Source organism: Pristiophorus japonicus, chromosome 6 (assembly GCF_044704955.1).
Source record: "Pristiophorus japonicus isolate sPriJap1 chromosome 6, sPriJap1.hap1, whole genome shotgun sequence".
NCBI classification, from domain to species: Eukaryota; Metazoa; Chordata; class Chondrichthyes; family Pristiophoridae; genus Pristiophorus; species Pristiophorus japonicus.
In genome coordinates, this window is record NC_091982.1 from 248540875 (window position 1) to 248567375 (window position 26501).

General features: G+C 44.5%; 1 protein-coding gene across 2 annotated transcripts in view; it reads left to right on the forward strand.

Annotated features, from left to right (window-relative positions):
- The window catches only part of prkci (protein kinase C, iota), a 162418-nt gene that overhangs the window by 75127 nt on the left and 60790 nt on the right, over positions 1-26501 (forward strand). For both annotated transcript variants that reach the window (XM_070883809.1, XM_070883811.1), the window contains exons 3-6: positions 10688-10777; positions 15508-15558; positions 20426-20511; positions 22279-22410. In XM_070883809.1, coding sequence (XP_070739910.1) covers positions 10688-10777; positions 15508-15558; positions 20426-20511; positions 22279-22410 — 359 coding nt within the window. The remainder of the gene's footprint in view (positions 1-10687; positions 10778-15507; positions 15559-20425; positions 20512-22278; positions 22411-26501) is intronic.

Genomic DNA, 26501 nt, shown 5'->3' on the forward strand with positions numbered 1-26501 from the left:
TTTGTTTCCTCGCTCTCTTGCTGTTTTTGTGCCTGCCTCTCGCTTCTTTTTGGTTTCCTCTCTCTCTTCTTTTTTTTCCCTCTGCTCCTCCACACACACACACACACACTCCTGCTTCTTCTTCCCCCCACACCACACACACCCCCCCTCCACACACACTACCCCCCCCTCCACCTCTCCCCCCCTCCCCCCCCTCCCCACTCTCTCCCCCCCCTCCTCTACGCTCACCCCCCCCTCCTCTCTCTCTCCCCCCCCTCCTCTCCCCCCCCCCTCTCTCTCTTCCCCCTCCCTCCCTCCTCTCCTCCTCCCCCTCTCTCTCTCTCCTCTCTCTCCCCCCTCCCTCTCTCTCTCCCCCCCCTCCTCTCTCTCTTCCCCCCCTCCTCTCTCTCTCCCCCCTCCTTCCCCCCTCTCTCCCCCCCCTCCTCTCTCTCTCCCCCTCTCTCTCTCTCCCCCTCTCTCTCTTTCCCCCCCCTCCTCTCTCTCTTCCCCACCCCTCCTCTCTCTCTCTTCCCCCTTCCTCTCTCTCTTCCCCCTTCCTCTCTCTCTTCCCTCCCCTCCTCTCTCTCTTCCCCCCCCCTCCTCTCTCTCTTCCCCCCCCCTCCTCTCTCTCTTCCCCCCCCTCCTCTCTCTCTTCCCCCCCTCCTCTCTCTCTTCCCCCCCCTCCTCTCTCTCTTCCCCCCCCTCCTCTCTCTCTTCCCCCCCCCTCCTCTCTCTCTTCCCCCCCCCCTCCTCTCTCTCTTCCCCCCCCCTCCTCCCTCTCTTTCCCCCCCTACACTCTCTCTTCCCCCCCCCCACTCTCTCTCTTCCCCCCCCCTCCTCTCTCTCTTCCCCCCCCCCCTCCTCTCTCTCTTCCCCCCCCCTCCTCTCTCTCTTCCCCCCCGCCCCTCTCTCTCTCTTCCCCCCCCTCCTCTCTCTCTTTCCCCCCTTCCTCTCTCTCTTTCCCCCCTTCCTCTCTCTCTTTCCCCCCTTCCTCTCTCTCTTCCCCCCCCTCCTCTCTCTCTTCTCCCCCCCCCCTCTCTCTTCCCCCCCTCCTCTCTCTCTTCCCCCCCCTCCTCTCTCTCTTCCCCCCCCTCCCTCTCTCTCTTCCCCCCCTCCTCTCTCTCTTCCCCCCCCTCCTCTCTCTCTTCCCCCCCCCTCCTCTCTCTCTCCCCCCCCTCCTCTCTGTCTCTTCCACCCCCCCGCCCCTCTCTGTCCCCTCCTCTCTCTCCCCCCCGCCCCTCTCTCTCTCTCCCCCGCCCCTCTCTCTCTCTTCCCCCCCCACCCCTCTCTCTCTCTTCCCCCCCCGCCCCTCTCTCTCTCTTCCCCCCCCCCCCGCCCCTCTCTCTCTTCCTCCCCCTCTCTCTCTCTACTCTTTCCCCCCCCCCAGCCCCTCGCTCTCTCTTCCCCCCCCGCCCCTCTCTGTCCCCCCCCTCTCTCTCTCTCTCTCTCTCTCCCCCCCCCCCCCTCCTCTCTCTCTCGTTCCCCCTCCCTCCATCCCCACTGACAGAGAGAGAAAGACAGTGGTCGGGCCCCTTCCTAGCACGCTGTTGGAGGGCTCCCAGTACTGTAGTAGGTGAGTAGAAACTGAATTTTTTATTTATTGATTTTTAAAATTATTTTTTAATTTTTTTGATTGGTTGATGTATTGATTTATTTATCATTTATTATTGATGACTGCTCTTTATTTGTAAAAGTGAAGTATTTAATGTTTGTAAACTCCCCCCCCCCCCCCGCACGTCTCTCATTCTCTACGCCTGATTTCTCAGTGTAGGCAAGGTTTTTCTGTGCATACAAAAATCTACACTTACTCCATTCTAAGTTAGTGTGGAGTAAGTTTTCGCTGCCTAAACTTGCAAAACAGGCATAAGTGGCTGGTAACGCCCCCTATTGGGGAAAAAAAACTGTTCTAAAATGAAACTATTCTAACTCACTAGAATTGGAGCAAACTAAATGCCGAGAATTGCAATTTCTAAGATACTCCATTCTCAACTAGTTGCTCCAAAAAAAATAGGAGCAACTTCGAGCCGAAACTTGAGCCCCTAGAAACTAGAAAAAGTGTGGCAGAGTAAAGAAAGACGTACATTTCTATAGTGCCGTTCACGACCACCGGACGTCCCAAAGTGCTTTACAGCCAATGAAGTACTTTTTTGAAGTGTAGTCACTGTTGTAATGTAGGAAACGTGGCAGCAAATTTGCACACAGCAAGCTCCCATAAACAGCAACGTGATAATGGTGAAATAATCTGTTTTTAGTGATGTTGATTGAGGGATAAATATTGGCGAGGAAACCGGGGATAGCTCCCCTGTTCTTCTCTGAAATAGTGCCACCTTAGTCCACCTTAGAAAGCAGACAGGGCCTCCAACAGTGCAACATTCCCTCACCACTGCATTGGAGTGTCAGCTAGATTTTTGTGCTCAAGTCTCTGGAGTGGGACGTGAACCCACGACCTTCTGACTCAGAGGCGAGGGTTCTACCCACCCATGGCTGCCGGGACGGAAACAAAAATAACAGGAACAGGTAAGACATTGGTTCTTCAATTGTCATGAGCAAGCCAAGGGGGATTCACTGGAATGGTGTATGCTTTTCAGGAAGGAAATAAAGCTATCTCCAGGGCAGTTCACTTTGTGAATAGCAGGGAGTGTGTACATGGATCACGTATTGAGGCTGAAAAAACCGTTGTGCATTAAAGAATATATTAAAATTGTATACTATTTAATAACTTAAAGTAGTAACCCAAACCTATAGTGTGATTGGGTAGGTTACTCATCGAGGCCTTGTAGATTTATTAATGCATCACTGGATAAAATAATCTAAAATAATTTACAGATGTGCAGAATCAGCTGTTTAAACCATTTGGAACATTGCTGTTTCCATCCAGTAATTACATTGCTGAATATTTGAGACCTCTGTGTTTGTGTCTCCTTTCTCCAACTCTCTCATCCTCAAGGGAATGTTGTTTATACCCCAGTCTGTCGTCTGATTCTGAGAATTAACCATAATTTAATCTGCTTCCTCACAAACTGAGAACTGGTAAAGTTGTTGCATGGAGACGTCGTCATAGCTTCATCAAACATTATCCTTAAAAACAATGCATCTAAATAGTTTCATTTGGGATTAAAACTTGTTTGCTTATCTGTATGAAAGGAACGAAGTATAACTGGTTTTATGGATTAGGGCAAGGGAACAGTTATAGGTTGGTGTCGCTGATGTATCTTTGCAATTCTCTACCCCCAGAGGGCTGTGGGTGATCAGTCGTTGAGTATATTCAAGACCGAGATTGTTTTTGGATATTAAGGGAACCAAGAGATATGGAAGTGGAGTTGAGGTCAAAGATCAGCCGTGATCTTATTGAATGGCAGAGCAGGCGCGAGGGGCTGAATGGCTGACTCCTGCCCCTATTTCTTATGTTCTTATGTCTTAAAGGGACACCATCCTTGTAGCTGCCCTGGAGAAATGTGGGGTAGAACCTGTTTTAAGAGATCTGAATATAAATATGCCAGCGTATGGAAGAGGTGTTCAAGCAATTAATTCTAGTTTCTTTTTTCAACATATGGCTGTAAAGAACCATTTAGCTTACAACTGAAATACAGTTGAGGGAAGTAAAATCTGTCATTTATCACACTAAGAGGCAGTACTGTGGCAAAATAATTTCAAACCGTGGCTATGCTGCACCCCAGTTTAACTTTGTGTAGCTTCTGTGTATCAAACATTTTACTTTGCTCAACCCACAGGGAATTGCCTCCGATCTGCAAATAAAATGCCCACGTACCTGATGGTATGGAGATTTGCGGTCCTGGGCCTATCCTGGCATGCACAGGTAACAGCCCGATGTGGTTTGCAAGTGCCCCTGGGATCACGTGGGCCGGCCCAACCAATAAAGGAAGTGAATCCCCAGTCATGCTTATGGGGATTCCATATGTCTAGTATCCCCATAACCCTGAATGGGAATACCACCAAAAATACATCTACACATATAAAATAAATAAATAAACATTACATATTTAAAATGAATTAAAATGCCATTTCATAAAATTAAATTTTTGTTTTAAATATTTATTGAGAAATAAATTTAAATGTTTTAAAGGGGCTTAAAATAAACTTGCCTTATTTTTAATGTATAAATGATAGTTAAAAATGTGTATTTATGTTTTTTTAAACTCTTATGCTTGTAAAAGCAGGCATAACCTGCTTTTACCAGGCATAAGAATTTCATGGCCATTCACTAGGCAGAAGTTGGGCAAATAGCCCAACTCTCCGCCCGGGAATACCCTTTTCCCAGGAATGCATTGGATCAGTCAAGAAAATTCTTGACTGATCGCAAGTTTTGGGTTTTTGCGTTTGCACATGATGCATGAAAACCGTAAACTTGCACAAATTACGGCCCAATATAGACTGGAACTGAACCTGGGACCATCTTGGTTTGTGTTGTTTACCTGTGTGTGGGCAAAAATTTGGCAGGTGGAGTATAATGTTGGAAAGTGTGAGGTCATGCACTTTGACAGAAAAAAATCAAAGAGCAAGTTATTATTTAAATGGAGAACGATTGCAAAGTGCTGCAGTACAACGGGACCTGGGGGGACTTGTGCATGAAACACAAAAGGATAGTATGCAGGTACAGCAAGTGATCAGGAAGGCCAATGGAATCTTGGCCTTTATTGCATAGTGGATGGAGTATAAAAGCAGGGAAGTCTTGCGACAGTTATACAGGGTATTGGTGAGACCACACCTGGAATACTGCTTGAGTTTTGGTTTCCATATTTACGATAGGATATACTTGCTTTGGAGGCAGTTCAGAGAAGGTTCACTAGGTTGATTCCGGGGATGAGGGGATTGACTTATGAGGAAAGGTTGAGTAGGTTGGGCCTCCACTCATTGGAATTCAGAAGAATGAGACATGATCTTATCGAAACGTATAAGATTATGAGGGGGCTTGACAGGATGGATGCAGAGAGGATGTTTCCACTGATGGGGGAGACTAGACCTAGAGGGCATGATCTTGGAATAAGGGGCTGCCCATTTAAAACTGAGATGAGGAGAAATTTCTTCTCAGAGTTGTAAACCTGTGGATTTGCTGCCTCAGAGAGCTGTGGAAGCTGGGACATTGAATAAATTTAAGACACAAATAGACAGTTTCTTAAATGATAAGTAGTTATGGGGAGTGGGCAGGGGAGTGGAGCTGTGTCCATGATCAGATCAGCCATGATCATATTGAATGGCGGAGCAGGGTCGAGGGGGTCATATGGCCTACTCCTGCTCCTATTTCTTATGTTCTTATACTTTCCTCAAAAAGTACAGCAAAGTGAACAAAATAAGTCAATGGCAGTTTGCCATTACATAATCACAGCAGCACCTTCAGTGAATTACTGTGTCCCATGTATTGTGCATGTCGTGATGGGCACAGTCTACTCTATCGAATTTTGTAGTTTTTGGCTATATTCTCCATAAAGTGGAAGGAAACTATGAATAATTTTATTCCATTTGTGCTGTAGTTCTTGCAACAGTCCGATGTAATTGCATGTTGTATTGATGAAAAATCTGTGCTAACTAGTGTGTCCTCACTGTAAATATAGGAAATTCTATTCGACTGAACTTAGAAATAGGGTGCATAGGATACAACACAGAAGGAGGTTATTTAGCCCATTGTGCCTGTGCCGGATCTATCCAATTAATTCCACTCACCTGCTCTTTCCCCATAGCCCTGCAAAAAGGAAGTGTGGAAAACTACACTTTTACGTGGGAGGCAGTGGGTGAAAACGAGGATTAAATGTAGGGACACAAAGCCAAGTGGTGTGGCATAAGGAGAAAGAACAAGAGCTAAGGTCTGCATGAGGATCTGGTAATATCGCTCGGTCTTTTACTCTGCAACTACTGCTTAAATTTTAAGTAGATTATACTTTGTATTCCGTGTTTCAAATAACTATACTTGTTAGTTACAAACCAATTGGTCTCTTGCTCCCATTTGTTTTAACATGTTCAACCAATGCCACAATCAAACATTAACTGCTTATTTACCTCACAGCTGTTTGTGCTGCCTCGCTGTGCGCAAATTGCCCCCATTGCAATAGTGCCTGCGCTTCACAAGTAATTCATTGGTTGTGAAGTGCTTTCTGATGTCCTGAGGATCTAACGAGCACAAATGAATTTGTTCTTTTTTTCCTTTGAGCAACATCATTGACCTGATAGCTCATTTGGCTTTTGATGTGCTCGGCAGTGGGGAGGAAGTCTAGCATCACTGGGGTTTGACACCAGTTGCGGTGTAACCGTTGCTGGCACGAAGCAATCTTTAAAAAGTTCCCAGTGGTAAATTATATATTAACAAAGAGCTCATTGTTCTGTTGAATCTTGGTTGATATATAACCATTGTTTGGACACTGATAAATGGAGCTTTGACTAATCAGAGAGTGACATGGAGCTATTAGTATAATTCAGCACTGCTGGCTTTGCATCACTCTAAAGCGGGCAACTGTTTGAAACCAACACCAGCAGGAAGAAAGCATGATTATTGTCTTATTTACGACAGTATGTACTGCTGCTACTGAAGATAGTTGGTTGTTCAGTTTCTGCACTTGCAACGCATTAAGCAGAAATTGATTACCAGAACGTTAGCTTCTGAAAATGGTGTGTAGAGCATTGGCACGAAAATTCGTGTAATTGTTCAACAAATGGCACCCGCTCTTAGTTAGACTTGCCCATGCCCGTTATTCTTCATGATATTTTGCGCTGGAAGTGCGCGGCACCCTCTGTAGGGCATCTAGGATCTGAGCAAACAGGGCAAACAACTGGATATCTCCTTAACCAATCAGATTGAAGGATTATGAAATGAATAGCGCACTGTCTGACAAGTCTACGTTGGAATGGGTGAATTCAGTGTCAAATCAGGTACAGAAAGAAATCAAGAGAGGGGACGAACGATTGGATTGAGAGAGGGGAAAAAGAGAGGCAGAAAAAAAAAGTAAATTTTTAATTTTGAAAAATCTCCAACAATTAAAACCTGAAGAAATGAGACTCCACACTTGGAATCGTTAATTTTCGATGCCAGAGAGGTTGACTGGCAGTAATTAACACTTAATGCAAGAGCAGGGGTGGTTATGCTTGAACTGTATAAAACACTGGTTAGGCCACAGCTGGAGTACTATGTGCAGTTCTGGTCACCGCATTACAGGAAGAATGTTATTGTACTGGAGAGGGTACAGAGTAGATTTACGAGGATATTGCTGGGAGTGGAGAATCTAAGCTATGAGGACAGGTTGGATAGGCTTGATTTATTTTCATTGGAACAGAGGATGCTGAGGGGAGACCTCCATTGAGATGTATAAAATTATGAGGGGCCTAGATATAGTCGATAGAATGGACCTATTTCCCATAAATTTAAAGTAATTGGTAGAAGGTTTAGAGGGGATTTGACGGGAAATTACTTCATGCAGAGGATTGTGGGGGTCTGGAACTCGCTGCCTGAAAGGGTGGTAGAGGCAGAAACCCTCACCACATTATGGGTCTAAATTTGGCCCTCCAGTTTTTTCGGCGCACTTACCTGAAGTGTGTGACTTTCTGCTCTCCAAACGGCGCTGAAAATGTATCGCCGTATTCTCCCCTCTCTGTGGGCTCTCCCATGGCTTGGCGCGGCATGCTCTGTCCATTAGGGGGCGGAGCTAGGGCCCTGTGCGCAAAACAGTGCTGGCAACTCAATGCATGCGCACTGGAGATTTTGCGCATGCGCAGTAACTCCTGCCCCCACCCGGAGAGTCCTCGGAGAGAAGTCGGCGAGAGAGTCGGTGCATTCTCCCGCCCCAGCCCTGGCCGAAGGGCTTGCCGGTGCGTTCTCCTGCCGGTGAGATTTCCCGCCCCTAACCCCAGCCAAGTGGTCGACTGGCCCGCTGACTTCCCTGGCCGAGTATGAAGGTGTAGGACTTAAGTTTTATTTTTTTATTATTTATTTTTTATTTATTATTGATGGTTTTTATGCTTCATGAATGTTGTTGATAAGGTTTTTAATGCTTTGCAAGGTCCTCTGTGCTTCCCTTCCCCCCCCCCAATTTCTGGCTACCTGCGCTGATTTCTTAACTCTCCGTAAGGGTTTTCTGTGCGGCCACAAGTGGCCACATACGCTGGCCTAAGTTAGTTTGGAGCAATCATTAGCTGTCCAAACTGGCTTAAATGGCCAAAACAGGTGTAGTTGGCTGGTTATGCCCCTTTTGGGGAAAAAAAACTAATCTTTAAAAAAAAATCCTAACTAACTCACTTACACTGGCGCAAATTAAATGTGCAGAATGGGGATTTTTATGATACGCCAGAAAAATTGCTCCAAAAAAAACTGAGCAGCTCCTGGGCAAATTTGGGCCCTTAAAAAGTACTTGGATGTGCACCTGAAGTGCCATAACCTGCAGGGTTACAGTCCTCGAGCTGGAAAATGGGATTAAGCTGGATAGCCGCTTGTTGTCCGGCGCGGACACAATGGGCCGAAATGGCCTCCTTCCGTGCTGTAAACTTCTGATTCTATGATTAACGGGCTGGATTTTTGGGTCGTTTGTGACCGGATTTTCATCGCGTTTTGACCCTCTGCGGCGAAAAATGGGGCGGCCCATTGTTTTGGGTCTGGGCGCGATCCTCGGGTTGGTTTTTGCGGCGGCACTTGGAAGCATCGTCGGGGAGAGCTACGCCGGCTCGAATTGCGACACGGTCAGACGTTTCGACAATCACCCGACCTGTCCGCCCCGAAACGCACCCCGCGATGACCGCCATGGAAAACACAGTGTAGTTGGTTCTTCAGTTTCGGCCCCTGCAACGCATTAAGCTGGCAGCGGTAATTTGGATAAACTACAAAAAAGGTAAGTTCCAGTTTTTATTTTTTTATATTTTTGCAGCGATTTGTGTGGTAAGGGCATTGGCAATGTTTTTTGAATGTTTTTATGAATTTTCTCTTTTTTTCCACTCCCAAGACCCCTCTCGGAACGCTCCTGGCCCCACACTAAAGTTGGCAAGATTCCTGTTTTTGCCCCTTGAAAGTAATACAACGCCTCCCTTTGCGCAAGCACCAAATGACAAAAGTTGCTCCACAAAGCGCAAACGTTAATCGGGCGGTAAATTTCCCACCCTGCCTTGGTTTACGCCCCAAAAACGGCAAAGCCGAAAATTCAGCCCATCATGTTGTTAAAAGGGAACATCGCGCATTTGAATGGGGAGCCAGTCAGCGAGATGCCATTCTCATGGCAGACCAACGCCCCCGACAGCAATTCCTTGATTTCTGTACTTAATTGAGCATCTGCCTTTGCTTGAAGTTGCTGTGGAATTTGCAATTTATTAACGGTGAGCATTATTAGCTTTGCCGTTATTTTGGCAGCAATGTTTGGGCCATGATGTGTTGCAGTCCTGGTTGAACCTGTCGATCCACTCTAAATGCACTGATGAAATAAAAGCCTGATTCCTGTCCATAGAATGTCTCTGTCACCAACTGCAGATTATGCCTCTAGATTTGGAGCAGTGACATAAGCTACTGAACATCATGATGCATTGCTGCCAAGAGACAGTTTAACACAGACTGTAAACATGGTATCGAGAAAAACTACAGCACTGAAAGTGCATTAAGGCAAAATTGAAGTTGCTGATGTGAAACCTGATCACGGCCGCCTTCACTGCAGTTTCCAAACATTGGATTAGAATCTAGAAAACAGACTGTCCAGCTCAATGGCCAAAACCAACAATCAGCATATACCACAAATTGTTTTTTCCCCCCCACCATTTGTTTATCAGTTCTTTTATTTAGTACGTCATTATTTATCAGTATTGTCACTGGGCTTATTTAGTGTATAAGTATAGGAAAAAATTGCACTTCAGTCAGTGTGCTCCAATGCTGCCACATGAGACAATTTTAATTCACCACCTCAAGTTGCGGCAACTGTACCAGAAGTGGTTCGACACCCGAGTATTCTACACCTCACAATGCTTTCTCCGGACAGAGCCCAAGTATAAAAGGACAAAATCTAGAATTGTACCACTGCTTGTTTTTCAATGTTGAAGTGAATTCATTTTGCAAACTCGTTGTTCGTGGTTCACTGAAATCAAAGTAGAAAAAAACACTTCTACAGTGCAGTTGCTTAAAAATCTCTTTACACTTATCGTTACAGTTTTGCAGAAATACTAATGGCAACAATCGTAAGACTGTCGGTCGTTAACGCATATTGGTTCAAGTACTAAGGTTTTAAATGGGTCTGGGAGGATCCCATGGGCTCACAAAGTTGTTATATTTATGTCTGGGGCTCAATGTAACATGCACCACAAACAAAATATCTGAAGAATTCTATATTTTTCTCTCTTTGATGGCTTACTACCATGTTAATTACTATTGAGCGCCTTGGAATATTCTATTACGTTAAAGGCGCTATTTAAATACAACTTGTTATTTCTGTTGCTACAAACTAATTTTAAAAATTGCCCAAAGGAAAGCAAAGCTGATGCTGTCTTTTGGGAGTTAGTACGAAGGTTCCTGAAAATGTGTTCCTATTTGCAACCGGAGCCCTACACAAGCTTGAAAACCAGTGGTCTAATGTGTTATTTTTTTCCCCTTTTAATGTGTTGATATAATGAGCTTCTTGACGACTTTAACTTTAATTTAGGAATCTTAAACCTGAAATTATGCAATTTTCAGAATTGTGTCACGATATTAAAATGTTTAACGATATAAATTGTGTTCTTGCTCTCGTTTGTCGAACAGGCGATCCTTGCACTGTCTCGTCCCAGCTGGAGCTAGAGGAGGCATTTCGGCTCTATGAGCTGAATAAGGACTCTGAGCTGATCATTCATGGTGAGGTGCAAATCCTTTGTTGTGGTATTTTGAAAGAATTGACAAATATTAATTGTATTGGAACTACAGTACTAAACAGTCCTTTCCTCCTGTGCCTAATTGATCTACCGTGCACTGGTGGCTACAGCTTTTAGCGTTGGGTAACTAAAAGGAAATATGTATTTGTAGTTTAAGTCCCATTTATTTTGAAGGATCAACCTTTCATTCGCTCTCTGATTTATGTTAAATGGAGAAACCAGAACTAGTTGTGCCAGTGGGTTTTTTTCAGGACAAGTGAGAGCAATAGTTGTGAATAAAAACTTATTCCACTGGGTACACTTTGTACCCAGTGACAGCATTGAGTACTTCAGGCTCCCGTATAGTACAGTGTACACTGTAATTGACAAAGCAGCTGTGTACCTGTCACTTGTTGGGGAGAGACCTCCATGCTCCATCTCTCTGTCCCCTCGCCCATTGGGCCAAACTACATCTAAGAAAGTCCCCTGCCCTTGCCCTGACCTCACATCTTTCTCCAGTTTCTCCCCGATCTCCCCTCATGACCTTTCCAATCTCATCATGTCCATGAGACCCTCTTCCTGTTCCCTTGACCCTATTCTCACCAAAATGCTGACCATCCAACTTTCTTTTCTGGCACCCATGTTAGCTTGACATTGTTAACGGTTTGCTCTCCTCGGGTACTGTCCCCCTCTCCCTCAAATTTGCCGTCATCACCCCTCTCAAAAAAAAAACAACCCTCAGCCCGTCCGTCCTTGCAAACTACTGCTCCATCTCCAACCTCCCTTTCCTCTCCAAAGTCCTTGAATATGTTGTCGCCTCCGAAATCCATGCCCATCTTTCCCGCAGTTCCATGTTTGAATCCCTCCAGTCTGGTTTCCGCACCTGCCACGGTGCCGAAACGGCTCTCATCAAAGTCTCACATGACATCGTTTGTGACTGTGACAGAGGCAAACTAACCCTCCTCATCCTTCTTGACTTGTCTGCAGCCTTTGACACGGTTGACCTCTCTATCCTTCTCCAACACCCCTCCACTGTCATCCAGCTGGGTGGGACTGCACTTCCCTCGTTCCATTCTTATCTGTCTAATCGTAGCCAGAGAATCACCTGCAACAGCTTCTCTTCCCACCCCCGCATCATTACCTCTGGTGTCCCCCAAAGATCTATCCTTGGCCCCCTCCTATTTCTCATCTACATGCTGCCCCTTGGCTACGTCATCCGGAAACACAGCGTCAGTTTCCACATGTACGCTGATGACCCTCAGCTCTACCTCACCACCACTTATCTCGATCCCTCCATGGTCTCTAAATTGTCATATTGCTTGTCCGACATCCAGTTCTGGATGAGCAGAAATTTTCTCCAATTGAATATTGGGAAGGCCTAAGCCATTGTTTTCGGTCCCCACCACAAACTCCCGTTCCCTAGCCACTGACTCCATCCCTCTCCCCAACCTCTCTCTGAGGCTGAACCAAACTGTTCGCAACCTCTGTGTCATATTTGACCCTGAAATGAGCTTTTGACCACATACCTGCAGACTAACTAAGACCACCTATTTCCACCTCCGTAACGTTGGCCGTTTCCGCCCTTGCCTCAGCTCATCCGCTGCTGAAGCCCTCATTCATGCCTTTGCTACCTCTAGACTTGACTGTTCCAACGCAAATTTGGTTAGCCTCCCACATTCTACCCGACGTAAACTAGAGGCAATCTAAAACTCGGCTGTCCGTGTCCCAACTTGCACCAAATCCCAGCTCACCCATCACCCCTGTGACCTACATTGGCTTCTAGTTAAGCAACGCCTCTATTTCAAAATTCTCATCCTTCTTTTCAAATCCCTCCATGGCCTCGTCCCTCCCTATCTCTGTAATCTCCTCCAGCCCCACAACTCCCCCTGAGATGTCTGGGCTCCTCTAATTCTGCCTTCTTGAGCATCCCTGATTATAATCGCTGAACCATTGGTAGCTGTGTCTTCTGTTGCCTGTGCCCAAGATCTGGAACTCCCTGCCTAAAACTTTCTGCCTCTCTACATCTTTTTCCTCCTTCAAGACACTCATTAACACATACCTCTTTGACCAAGCTTTTGGTCACCTGCGCTAATTTCTAATGCGACTCGGTGTCAAATTTATTATCTCATAACATCCCAAGATGCTTCAGAGGAATATTTCACTACGTTAAAGGCACTATATAAATAGTGTTGTGCAAAGAAAGTGGTCAAGTGTCACTGCGCCACTCAGTCCTACAATAACCAAAAAAGCTCTACATTTGTTATGTTTTGTTAAAGTTTTGATTTTCTTCCCCCTGATCTAAAACACCACTCAAACTGGAAGAGATTGTAATCAGCCAAATAAGTGAGTTTTATCTGTGCTACCCATCCAAGTAGATAGAAAAGAGAACGTTTCTTCAAAGATGCAATGTTCCCCAAGAGTCCTACATCATGTATATTTGCATTTATAAAACAAAATCAAGTGGTTCTGTTAATGTTGGCTGAGGTTCCTATTGCTGTTCATTTTGCAGGTTAATGTCTAATCCATTTGCTTTAATAGCAATTTAATTGTTGCTGTTGAGAGTTTTTTCTGGAGGGTTTCTATAAGAACATAAGAAATAGGAACAGGAGTAGGCCATACGGCCCCTCGAGCCTGCTCCGTCATTCAATAAGATCTGATCATGGACTCAGCTCCACTTCCCCGCCCGCTCCCCATAACCCCTTATCTCCTTATCGTTTAAGAAACTGTCTATTTCTGTCTTAAATTTATTCAATGTCCCAGCTTCCACAGCTCTCTGAGGCAGTGAATTCCATAGATTTACAACCCTCAGAAGAAATTTCTTCTCCTCCTCAGTTTTAAATGGGCGGCCCCTTATTCTAAGATCGTGCCCTCTAATTCTAGTCTCCCCCATCAGTGGAAACATCCTCTCTGCATCCAACTTGTCAAGCCCCCTCATAATCTTATACGTTTCACCTCTCATTCTTCTGAATTCCAATGAATGGAGGCCCAACCTACTCAACCTTTCCTCATGTCAACCCCCTCAACCCCAGAATCAGCCGAGTGAATCTTCTCTGAACTGCCTCCAAAGCAAGTATATTCTTTCATAAATATGGAAACCAAAACTATACGCAGTATTCTAGGTTTGGCCTCACCAATACCTTGTATAGCTGTAGCAAGACTTCCTTGCTTTTATACTCCATCCCCTTTGCAATAAAGGCCAAGATACCATTGGCCTTCCTGATCACTTGCTGTACCTGCATACTATCCATTTATGTTTCATGCACTAGTACCCCCAAGTACTGCTGTACTGTGGCACTTTGCAATCTTTTGCACAGATATGGTGGGCTGAAGGGCCTCCTTCTGTCAGGAAAATGTAATCATCTCTCCGTCTTGGCTTCTGACTCCAGGGCTTGTCGTGGTGTCACCATGGATATGTGGAAAACACTAGAGATATATAGTAGCACTTTACTGTCTGCCTTCCTTCGCTGTAATACACAAACAGGATTTATGATCAGTTTTATGGAACATCTTCGGGCGTTTTACTACATTTAAAGGCGGTATATAAATGCAAGTTGATGTTTTCTGTGGGCCATAACTAACTCCAGGAAGGTAGTACACAGAGCAATGCCTAGTATCCAAAGCAAGTTCCAACACACAACCACCTTGAGTATAGTTTTAAATTATATTTGTTTCTCTTGTGTGAGCCCTTGTGCCAGCTTCCTGCTCTCAGTTACTTACACCTGATGCCAGTGCTCAATAAATGGTGCATATGAGGGACACAAATCAATTTTTCACATTTCCTCTCCCAGCTGAGACTACGAAGTTCCTGTGTGGAAACATGCAATATAGAAGCATTTATAATTGCAAACGTGTGCCGAATCAGCATAAATATGTTAATTTGGTACTCATTTACTGCATGAGATCGCACAAATTAAATATGAAAGAAATTAAATCCTGGCTTTCTCATAATTGAAGGACACAGATGTGGTTTTCTTGCCACCCTAATTTGTTGGGTGATTTAGCCTGTGAAATAATTGTCCTCTCTCTCTTACCCCCCCCACCGCCCCCCCCACCTTGGGGTAACAGTTACTTGCTGTGTGTAGCGCCGTTTTAAATGATGGTGTATATTTTGTCTGCTATTTCTAGCAAAATAATAAATGTTCCTTTGAGAACGTGTTTATGATTTCATTAGAAATACAGAGCAGAAGAAATCTTCACAAATGCATTTACTATATCACTATTGGAATTCTTACACCCCCCGCCCCCCCCCCACCCCCAGCTGCCATACCGCCATCTGTTGCACAGTTTCTTCACGTTCTATGTTGTGTATGTTTCACACTTGCAAAATCACAGTCCCAAAATTCAGTGACTGTTGCACCTTCCTCCAAAATCTAGGAGTAGGCTGTGCTTAAACTATGTTTTGCAAATTTAAAGGGAAATGGGCTTATCTCCTGACAAGCAAGAAGTTGCAAACCTCGTCTTATTCCCTTGTGGCATCGTGTCCTGGCCCCATGACTCACCACATCATCTCACTCGCCTGCCTTGTTGAAACTTTAAGAGGAAGCTAGGTAAACACACGAGGAGGGAAGGAATAGAAGGATATTTTGATGGGGTTAGATGAAGAGGGGTAGGAGGAAGCTTGTATAGAGCACAAAAACCGTCACAGACACTGTTGGGTTGAATGGCCTGTTTCTATGCTGTAAAGTCAATAGGAAATGTGACTATTTGATACTGACTGGATTTTCCTCTCCACAGTGTTTCCCTGTATACCAGAGCGACCGGGAATGCCCTGTCCTGGGGAAGACAGTAAGTGTTCTTATTTTCCTTTTTGTTTTGGACTGCAATCTGTGATGTATATTTGCACCTTTAATTTACAAAATCAGTTATGAGCCAAACCCCATTGACTGTTGTGTATCCATTGCACCCTTTAAAGTATGTTCGTACTTCCTGTTGGATTTCTTTTCCCCCTCTTATCCTCCCCTTCTGAAGACGCTGACTCACATTATGGTATGGATCCACAGTTGTCAGCCTAGACAGCCAGTGTCAACAGGTCACTTAACTGTGGGAGGCATTACAATAAAGGCCGGTCCTGTCCCCTCTCAGTATAAATCACGGTTACCAATTAGGAGCCGAAATCCCTGGTTAAATTCATTCCCCTCTCCCTTCCAGTGGCATAAAGACCAACTGCACTGTTCCCCATCAGTACCACAGCTCAGGCCAATTATCAGAACTGGGCTCATTTCCATGCATTTTAATAAGGTATAATTATTATAAAACCTGTCATCTTTCAAATTGTAAATATTGACTAATCTGTATGAGAGTCTTGATTTAAAGAAGTCGTTGAAGAAATTAGAAACTAGTTGCTTGGTGTGTACAAATGTTAATCAGCCTCAAGAGTGTAATGTCTCACCGGACAAATGTGTAAAAAGCACTTTTTCTCACATCAGATTGATATTTCATACTGGTGCTACAGTTATTTTTTAAACCAAGCCCACTCTGGTTAAATTTGTCCTTTATTAGAGTGCGAACTTAAGGCACACCTTAATGACATTTTTTGGCTACTATTCTGGTGCCAACATTAATAGAACAGATGAAGGGGCCGAGATAGAGTGGATAGGAAAGACCTATTTTCCCTAGCAAAGAGGTCAATAACCAGGGGACATAGATTTAAAGCAATTGGTAAAAGAATTAGAAGGGAGTTAAGGAGAACCTTTTTCACCCAGAGGGTGGTGGGGGTCTGGAACTCTGCCTGAAAGGGTGGTAGAGGCAGAAACCCTCATCACATTTAAAAAGTACTTGGATGCGCACTTGAAGTGCCGTAACCTACAGAGATATGGACCAAGAGTTGGGAAGTGGGATTAGGCTGGATTGCTCTTGATTGGCCGGCACGGACACGACGGGCCAAATGGCTGCCTCCTGTACCGTAAATTTCCAGGATTCTATTCTATGGCATTTCATACATTTATTAATTGTCCATTTGCTGATACCACACACTACTGCTTCCAGTGTGTTCATGCAAGTGTGAGTAGATGTTCATGAGGCTCTTATATTTTGACTCGAATCACACATATATGTGTGACTTTGTTAAAATCATATGACTGAGCTGCAGTAATTCATACTGCTTATAGTCCTACAACAGAGAGCAAGAGTTTCTATAGGTATATAAAAAGGAAGAGAGTGGCTAAAGTAAATGTTGGTCCCTTACCGGGCAACTAGTAATGGGGAACATGGAGATGGCAGAAACTCTGAACAAATATTTTGTATCAGTCTTTACAGTAGAGGACACTAGCAATATTCCAATAGTGGATAGTCAAGGGGCTATAGGTGGGGAGGAACTTAACACAATCACAATCACTAAGGAGGTGGTACTCAGTAAGATAATGGGACTAAAGGCAGATAAATTCCCTCGACCTGATGGCTTGCATCCTCGGGTCTTAAGAGAAGTAGCGGCAGAGATTGTGGGTGGATTGGTTGTAACTTACCAAAATTCCCTGGATTCTGGGGAGGTCCCAGCAGATTAGAAAACTGCAAATTTAACGCCCCTATTCAAAAAAGGAGGCAGACAAAAAGCAGGAAACTATAGACCAGTTAGCCTAACATCTGTGATTGGGAAAATGTTGGAGTCCATTATTAAAGAAGCAGTAGCAAAACATTTGGAAAAGCAAAATTCAGTCAGGCAGAATCAGCATGGTTTTATGAAGGGGAAGTCATGTTTGACAAATTTGCTGGAGTTCTTTGAGGATGTAATGAACAGGGTAGAGAAAGGGAACCAGTGGATGTGGTGTATTTGGACTTCCAGAAGGCATTTGACAAGGTGCCACATAAAAGGTTACTGCACAAGATAAAAGTTCATGGGGTTGGGAGTAATATATTAGCATGGATAGAGGATTGGCTAACTAACAATGAACAGCAAGTCGGGATAAATGGTTCATTGTCTGGTTGGCAACCAGTAACTAGTGGGGTGCCGCAGGGATCAGTGCTGGGACCCCACTATTTACAATCTATTAACGACTTGGAGCAAAGGACCGAGTGTAACGTAGCCAAGTTTGCTGACGATACAAAGATGGGAGGAAAAGCAATGTGTGAGGAGGACACAAAAAAATCTGCAAAAGGACATAGACAGCTAAGTGAGTGGGCAAAATTTTGGCAGATGGAGTATAATGTTGGAAACTTTGGCAGAAAACAATCAAAGAGCAAGTTATTATTTGAATGGAGAAAGATTGGAAAATGCCGCAGGGGTATTTGTGCATGAAACACAAAAGGATAGTATGCAGGTACAGGAAGTGATCAGGAAGGCCAATGGAATCTTGGCCTTTATTGCAAAGGGGACGGAGTATAAAAGCAGGGAAGTCTTGCTACAGCTATACAAGGTAATGATGAGGCCACACCTGGAATACTGCATGCAGTTTTGGTTTCCATATTTATGAAAGGATATACTTGCTTTGGAGGCAGTTCAGAGAAGGTTCACTAGGTTGATTCCAGAGATGAGGGGGTTGACTTATGAGGAAAGGTTGAGTAGGTTGGGCCTCTACTCATTGGAATTCAGAAGAATGAGAGGTGATCTTATCGGAACGTATAAAATTATGAGGGGCTTGACAAGATGGATGCAGAGAGGATGTTTCCACTGATAGGGGAGACTAGAGCTAGAGAGCATGATCTTAGAATGAGGGGCCGCCCATTTAAAACAGAGATGAGGAGAAATTTCTTCTCTGAGGGTTGTGAATCTGTGGAATTCACTGCCTGAGAGCTGTGGAAGCTGGGACATTGAATAAATTTAAGACAGAAATAGACAGTTTCTTAAACGATAAGTGGTTATGGGGAGCAGGCAGGGAAGTGGAGCTGAGTCCATGATCAGATCAGCCATGATCTTATTGAATGGCGGAGTGGGCTCGTGGGGCCATATGGCCTACTCCTGTTCCTATTTCTTATGCTCTTATGTAATAAGGAAGGCAATGTAGTGTTGGCCTTTATTGCAAGGGGGATAAAAGCAGAGAAGTCCTGTTACAACTGTACAGGGTATTGGTGAGGCCACACTTAGAGTACGTCATACAGTTTTGGTCTCCATATTTAAGGAAGGATATACTTGCACTGGAGGTTGTTCAGAGAACATTCACTAGGTTGATTCCGGAGATGAGAGGGTTGACTTATGAAGATAGGTTCAGTAGGTTGGACCTGTACACATTGGAGTTCAGAAGAATGAGAGGTGATCGTATCGAAACATATAAGATAATGAGGGGGCTCGACAAGGTGGATGCAGAGAGGATATTTCCACTCATAGGAGAAACTAAAACTAGGGGACATAGTCTCAGAATAAAGGGCCGCCCATTTAAAATTGAGATGAGGAATTTCTTCTCTGAGGGTTGTAAATCTATGGAATTCTCTGCCCCAGAGAGCTGTGGAGGCTGGTTCATTGAACATATTTAAGGCGGAGATACATATTTTTGAGCTATAAGGGAATAAAGGGTTATGGGGAGCAGGCAGGGAAGTGTAGCTGAGTTCATGATCAGATCAACCATGATCTTATTAAATGGTGGAACAGGCTCGAGGGGCCAGGTGATCTACTCCTGTTCCTTATTCTTATGTCCGTGTTCTCGCTCAGGCCAACATCCCCAGCATTGAAGCACTGACCACGCTTGATCACTCCGTTGGGCAGGCCACATCGCCCGCATGCCCGACACGAGACTCCTCAAGCAAGCGTTCTACTTGGAGCTTCATCAAAGCAGGCGAACCCCAGGTGGGCAGAGGAAACGCTTCAAGGACACCCTCAAAGCCTCCTTGATAAAGTGCAACATCCCCACCGGCACGCGGGAATCCCTGGGCCAAGACTGCCCTAAGTGGAGGAAGAGTATCCGGGAGGGCGCTGAGCTGAGCACCTTGAGTCTCATCGCCAAGAGCACGCAGAAACTAAGCGGAAGGAGTGTGCGTCAACCCAGACTCCCCACCCACCCTTTCCTTCAACCACTGTCTGTCCCACCTGTGACAGAGACTGTCGGTCCCGCATTAGACATTTCAGCCACCTGAAATGGTGGAAGCAAGTCATCCTCGACTCTGAGGGACTGCCTATGATGATGAGTCCTTGGTTTGTAGAACAGACTGGAACTTAGTACTGTTGATCCTAGCTCAGCCGAGGAATTTTGATTAAATTTAGCTTCAGTAGCCATTAAGGCTTTGAATGGTCGTCAAGACCATTCAGCCCATCCTATCCATCCAGAAAGAATTACATTACTCCTGTCGTAACAGCCAGCTATATCAAACGATTGCAAGACTGTATTGTCCATTATTTTATCCAGAATTCCATTCCAAGTTTTGACTATTCTGTAAAAAAAAAAAAGCTGCTCAATATTTGCCTTTTGCCAGTTTGAATCTGTACCCCCTTGTTCTGAAAAATTCAAGTTCCATCTGGTTTTCCTGATAACTCAGTCCTCATGTGCTAGGATGTGGATTTGGGCTGGAAAAAAGATGGAAAGCAGCCATTGAAACAGGACATGTTTGACCCTGTGACCCTGTACTGAATAATCTGCTCTGATTCCAGCATTTTTGCTATTTGAAATATTACATCACTTTCCCGGGAAACAAGTTCATGATTAGACAGCTTAATTTGCTCTTGTGGTAACTGGAATGTAACCATGTTTCCAGTTTTTTTTTTACTTCAGTTTGTGTATCGTTTTTTCAGAGTCCATTTACAGACGGGGTGCTCGGCGCTGGAGAAAGCTGTACTGTGTAAATGGACATACGTTCCAAGCCAAAAGATTCAACAGAGTGAGAACAACTTTATCTAGTTTCTTGTTTTTTTTTAAGTCTCTACCAAGGTCAGTGCTTGGGAATGTAATTTTTTTTTTCACTTTTGACACCCATATCATTATCAGGTGCTCACAAATGAGGTACAGGTTGAACCTCTCTTATCCAGAGCCCTCGGGACCTGTCCTGTTCCGGATAAGGGATTTTTCCAGATGAGAGGTGGTCACGTTAAATTGGATGGTACAGGTATCGAGCAAGGGGATATCGGAGCTGGCTGGCTTGGGGCTGGGAGTGCGGCAGAGAGATCACGAGGGGGTGCGGTGGATCACTGGGTCAGGGCAGCGAGGAAGGACTTCAATTTGTTCATGTCGGACTTCTGTGCATGCCCATCCGGTGGCCGGAAATGGTTCCAGACGAGGGGGTTCCGGATAAGGGAGAGGTTCAACCTGTATAAGAACAACTACTGCTTGCATTTATATAGCGCCTTTAACAGAGTAAAAAGTCCCAAGATGCTTCACAGGAGTGTTATACAACATTTGACACCAAGCCACATGAGATATCAGGGCAGATGAGCAAAAGCTTGGTCAAAGAGGAAGGTTTTAAGGAGCATCTTCAATGAGGAGAGAGGGGTAGAGAGACGGGAGGTTTAGAAAGGGAATTCCAGAGCTTAGGGCCTTGGCAGCTGAAGGCACGGCCATTAATGGTTGAGCGATTACAATCAGGAATGCCCAAGAGGCCAGAATTAGAGGAGCGCAGATATCGCGGGGTTGTGGGGCTGGAGGAGATTATAGAGATGGGGAGGGCGAGGCCATGGAGGGATTTGAAAACAAGGATGAGAATTTTAAAATTGGGTGTTGCTTAACCAGGAGCCAATATAGCCAAACGAGCCAATGGATGACCAAGTTTCTGTAGGGTAGAATGTGGATTAAAACAGGTTCTGTGAGTCTGCCATGGGATTTAGATTTAGCAGCAGTAAATGCTGGGTCCCAGTCACAACTCTTGGAATCCGAATTAAAACAGCACATATGAAACCTAAGACTACCTGGTTCAATAGAGAAGGGTGCTCTCAATGGATTATTTGAGAAATTGATACCTGGAGCATGATCAAAGTACCTCTGCCTGCCCCTTCCCCATGCCAGGGGTAATTCTTAATGTGCTAATTCTGACTAGGCCTAAATCATTGTCTGAGCAGGTACAGGGTTGTAGTTCAACACTTCTCAATAAACGCTTCATAGTTTATATTATATATATTTGCAGAAAAGGCCTTGCCCCTTTCTCAATAATCAGTGATTCATTTCATACCCAATAAACCTGTAAACAATGGGTGTAGTGAGTCACTGGGGTTCTAAGAGAGCAGGAAATGTCTATTGGTACACACTGACTGCTCCATGTGTTGCCACCACTGCGCACGGACACAAAGCAGGAAAATAAGTGCCCGAGAGCAGAGTGGAAGGCTGAGAGGCGAGAAAGCACTCGAGAGTTCAGAATAGCTAGGGGAGTGGGACTAGGCCAGGAGCAGGTGAATGTGCTCCCCAACTGAGCTACACTTCTATCCATCACAGTAACTCGGGCAAGAATTCTTTCTACTCCCTCCCATTTTCAACCACCCAAATGGTGATCTAAATTTCTAGTCTTAAAGACGAGTATATACAGTAATTGCAGTTTAGAAATTATGTTGGAATGTGGGCAGTAACATTTGTTGTGGGGGTCTTAATAAAAAGTCACGGTGTTTTATTTGTGCTGAACATAAACTCTTAACTAGATTTGTTTTCTTGCTCTTGCCTTCAGCGTGCGCACTGTGCATTCTGTACTGATCGAATCTGGGGCCTGGGTCGTCAGGGCTATAAATGCATCAACTGTAAGCTCCTGGTCCATAAGAAATGTCACAAATTGGTTACAATTGAATGCGGACGCCATGCCGTAAGTCTTTTTCTGTTTTAAATCTCTGAATTCTTAACTTGGGTCCTGTCTGTTTATAGAGGGGAAAGTGGCTCAAGTTGAAACATTGGTATTCACTGGGGTGTATGAGGATTTGTGTTGTAAACTATAATGAAATTTTGTTTTGGAAAGGGGTTTGTTACTTCCGCAGACTGCTTGGCCTGTTGTGTGCAAAGGTTTTAATGACTTTTGTATCAGCTGTTACTGACAAGTAGCAACAGATCCCAAATGGAGTTTAACACAAGGAATCCAACTCTGAGAAAAATGCATCAATTTTAATTTTTTTTATATTTGTTATTAACTTAATGCTATAATTCTTGCAACTGATGTAAGATTTTTTTTTAAAGAAATATTCTGGATATTGAAAATTTTCAAAGCATTGCAACTGTTTTACTGAGTATTTTTGCTTTCTCCTGAGAAAAATGAGTTCACTCTTTGGAGCAGAGACTGATCACTTCAGCTCTTGGTGGCAGGACCTTATTTGGGAGTGATAAGTTAAGGCTGCAGGCATCTTTTGGGGAACCTTGATGCTGGGAATATTCTTCACGCTGAAAATTGAAGTTTTGTCTGTTATCAGTTGAGGCTAACTGCCCTCTTTGTGTGATATATACTGGTCCTGTATAACTTAACTCATTTTTTTCCCCCCACGGAGTTCGCTCCCTTCCCGGCTTTTTTTTCCTACAGCCCCGAAGGCCCACATCGTTCCAGGCTTCTTTTCCCCAGAGCCCGTGAATCGCGAAGCGAATGACTAAAAAAACCCACTTGAACTGCATACGCAACTACTTCAACTTCATTGGAATAGACGCTGCCATCATTTTACAGTTACATCCCTTTGATCTGGACTCCCCCACGAGAGGAAATAGTTTCTATCTACCCTTTCAACTCCTTTGATCATCTTAAACACCTCAATTGCATCACTGTTTAAACTTCTATATTCAAAGACATTCAAGTCTCGTCTATGCAATCTGTCCTCATAATTTAGCGCTTTCAGCCTCGATATCCATCTGGTGAATCCAAGGCCAATCTACCCTTCCTGAAGTGTGGTGTCCAAAACTGAATACAGTACTCTAAATGGGGCCGAACCAAAGCTCTGTACTGCTGTAACATAACTTCCACCCCTTTCAATTCCAGCCACCTTGAAATAATGGCCAACATTCCATTGGCCGTTTAAATAATTTTTTGTACGTGTCCACTAGCTTTTAGTGATTTCTGTACTTTGACTTCTAAATCTCTCAGCTCCTCTACAGTTCCTAGCTTCTCACCATTTTGAAAATATTCTGATCTATCTTTCTTAGCTCACACTTTCCCACATTGAACTCCATCTACACTATTTACTGTTCCACCTAACTTGGTGGCATTAGCAAACTTAGATATCCGGCTCTCTTCCTTCATCCAAGTCATTTATAAATATGGTGAAAAGCTGAGACCCCAGTACAAATCTCTGGGGAGCACCACGAGTCACTTCCTGCCAATTTGAGTTCAGACCTATTATCCCGACTCTCTGTCTCCTATCTCCTAACTAATTTCCTATCCTTGGTAATAGGTTGCTTCCAAATCCATGTGTTCTCATTTTTGTTGAGTCTTGTGGAACCTTGCTGAATGCCTTCTCGAAGTCCGTATAAATAACATCCATAGACACTCCCTTATCTATCATGTTTGTTACCACCTTAAAAAATTCAACTAGGTTCATTAGACATGACTTACCATTACAAATCCATGCTGGCTCTCTGATCAGCTGACATCTATCCAAATGCTCAGTCATTCTGTCCCCAATAGATTCTAGTAACTTCACCACCACTGATGTTAGACCAATAGGCTGATAATTTCCTTGTTTACCTCTCCTACCCTTCTTAAATAATGAAATGACATTGGCAGTTTTCCAATCAATGGGGGATAATTGTCCTGCACCCGTCTCGGAGCGGATGCAGGACATTCTAAAAAGGGAGGGAGAACAGCCAGTTGTCGTGGTGCACGTTGGTACCAATGACATAGGTTAAAAAAAGGGATGAGTTCCTACGAAATGAATTTAAGGAGCTAGGAGCTAAATTAAAAAGTAGGACCTCAAAAGTAGTAATCTCGGGATTGCTACCAGTGCCACGTGCTAGTCAGAGTAGGAATTGCAGGATAGCTCAGATGAATACGTGGCTTGAGCAATGGTGCAGCAGGGAGGGATTCAAATTCCTGGGGCATTGGAACCGGTTCTGGGGGAGGTGGGACCAGTACAATCCGGACGGTCTGCACCTGGGCAGAATCGGAACCAATGTCCTCGGGGGAGTGTTTGCTAGTGCTGTTGGGGAGGAGTTAAACTAATATGGCAGGGGGATGGGAACCAATGCAGGGAGATAGAGGGAAACAAAAAGGAGGCAAAAACAAAAGACAGAAAGGAGATGAGGAAAAGTGGAGAGCAGAGAAACCCAAGGCAAAGAACAAAAAGGGCCATTGTACAGCAAAATTCTAAAAGGACAGAGGGTGTTAAAAAAACAAGCCTAAAGGCTTTGTGTCTTAATGCAAGGAGTATCCGCAATAAGGTGGATGAATTAACTGTGCAAATAGATGTTAACAAATATGATGTGATTGGGATTACGGAGACGTGGCTCCAGGATGAGCAGGGCTGGGAACTCAACATCCAGGAGTATTCAACATTCAGGAAGGATAGAATAAAAGGAAAAGGAGGTGGGGTAGCATTGCTGGTTAAGGAGGAGATTAAGGCAATAGTTCGGAAGGACATTAGCTTGGATGATGTGGAATCTATATGGGTAGAGCTGCAGAACACCAAAGGGCAAAAAACGTTAGTGGGAGTTGTGTACAGACCTCCAAACAGTAGTAGTGATGTTGGGGAGGGCATCAAACAGGAAATTAGGGGTGCGTGCAATAAAGGTGCAGCAGTTATAATGGGTGACTTTAATATACACATAGATTGGGCTAACCAAACTGGAAGCAATACGGTGGAGGAGGATTTTCTGGAGTGCATAAGGGATGGTTTTTTAGACCAATATGTCGAGGAACCAACTAGGGGGGAGGCCATCTTAGACTGGGTGTTATGTAATGAGAGAGGATTAATTAGCAATCTCGTTGTGCGAGGCCACTTGGGGAAGAGTGACCATAATATGGTGGAATTCTGCATTGGGATGGAGAATGAAACAGTTAATTCAGAGACCATGGTCCAGAACTTAAAGAAGGCTAACTTTGAAGGTATGAGGCGTGAATTGGCTGGGATGGATTGGCGAATGATACTTAAGGGGTTGACTGTGGATGGGCAATGGCAGACATTTAGAGACCGCATGGATGAACTACAACAATTGTACATTCCTGTCTGGCATAGAAATAAAAAAGGGAAGGTGGCTCAACCGTGGCTATCAAGGGAAATCAGGGATAGTATTAAAGCCAAGGAAGTGGCATACAAATTGGCCAGAAATAGCAGCGAACCTGGGGACTGGGAGAAATTTAGAACTCAGCAGAGGAGGACAAAGGGTTTGATTAGGGCAGGGAAAATGGAGTACGAGAAGAAGCTTGCAGGGAACATTAAGACGGATTGCAAAAGTTTCTATAGATATGTAAAGAGAAAAAGGTTAGTAAAGACAAACGTAGGTCCCCTGCAGTCAGAATCAGGGGAAGTCATAACGGGGAACAAAGAAATGGCGGACCAATTGAACAAGTACTTTGGTTCGGTATTCACGAAGGAGGACACGAACAACCTTCCGGTTATAAAAGGGGTCGGGGGGTCTAGTAAGGAGGAGGAACTGAGGGAAATCCTTATTAGCCGGGAAATTGTGTTGGGGAAATTGATAGGATTGAAGGCCGATAAATCCCCAGGGCCTGATGGACTGCATCCCAGAGTACTTAAGGAGGTGGCCTTGGAAATAGCGGATGCGTTGACAGTCATTTTCCAACATTCCATTGACTCTGGATCAGTTCCTATGGAGTGGAGGGTAGCCAATGTAACCCCACTTTTTAAAAAAGGAGGGAGAGAGAAAACAGGGAATTATAGACCGGTCAGCCTGACATCGGTAGTGGGTAAAATGATGGAATCAATTATTAAGGATGTCATAGCAGTGCATTTGGAAAGAGGTGAC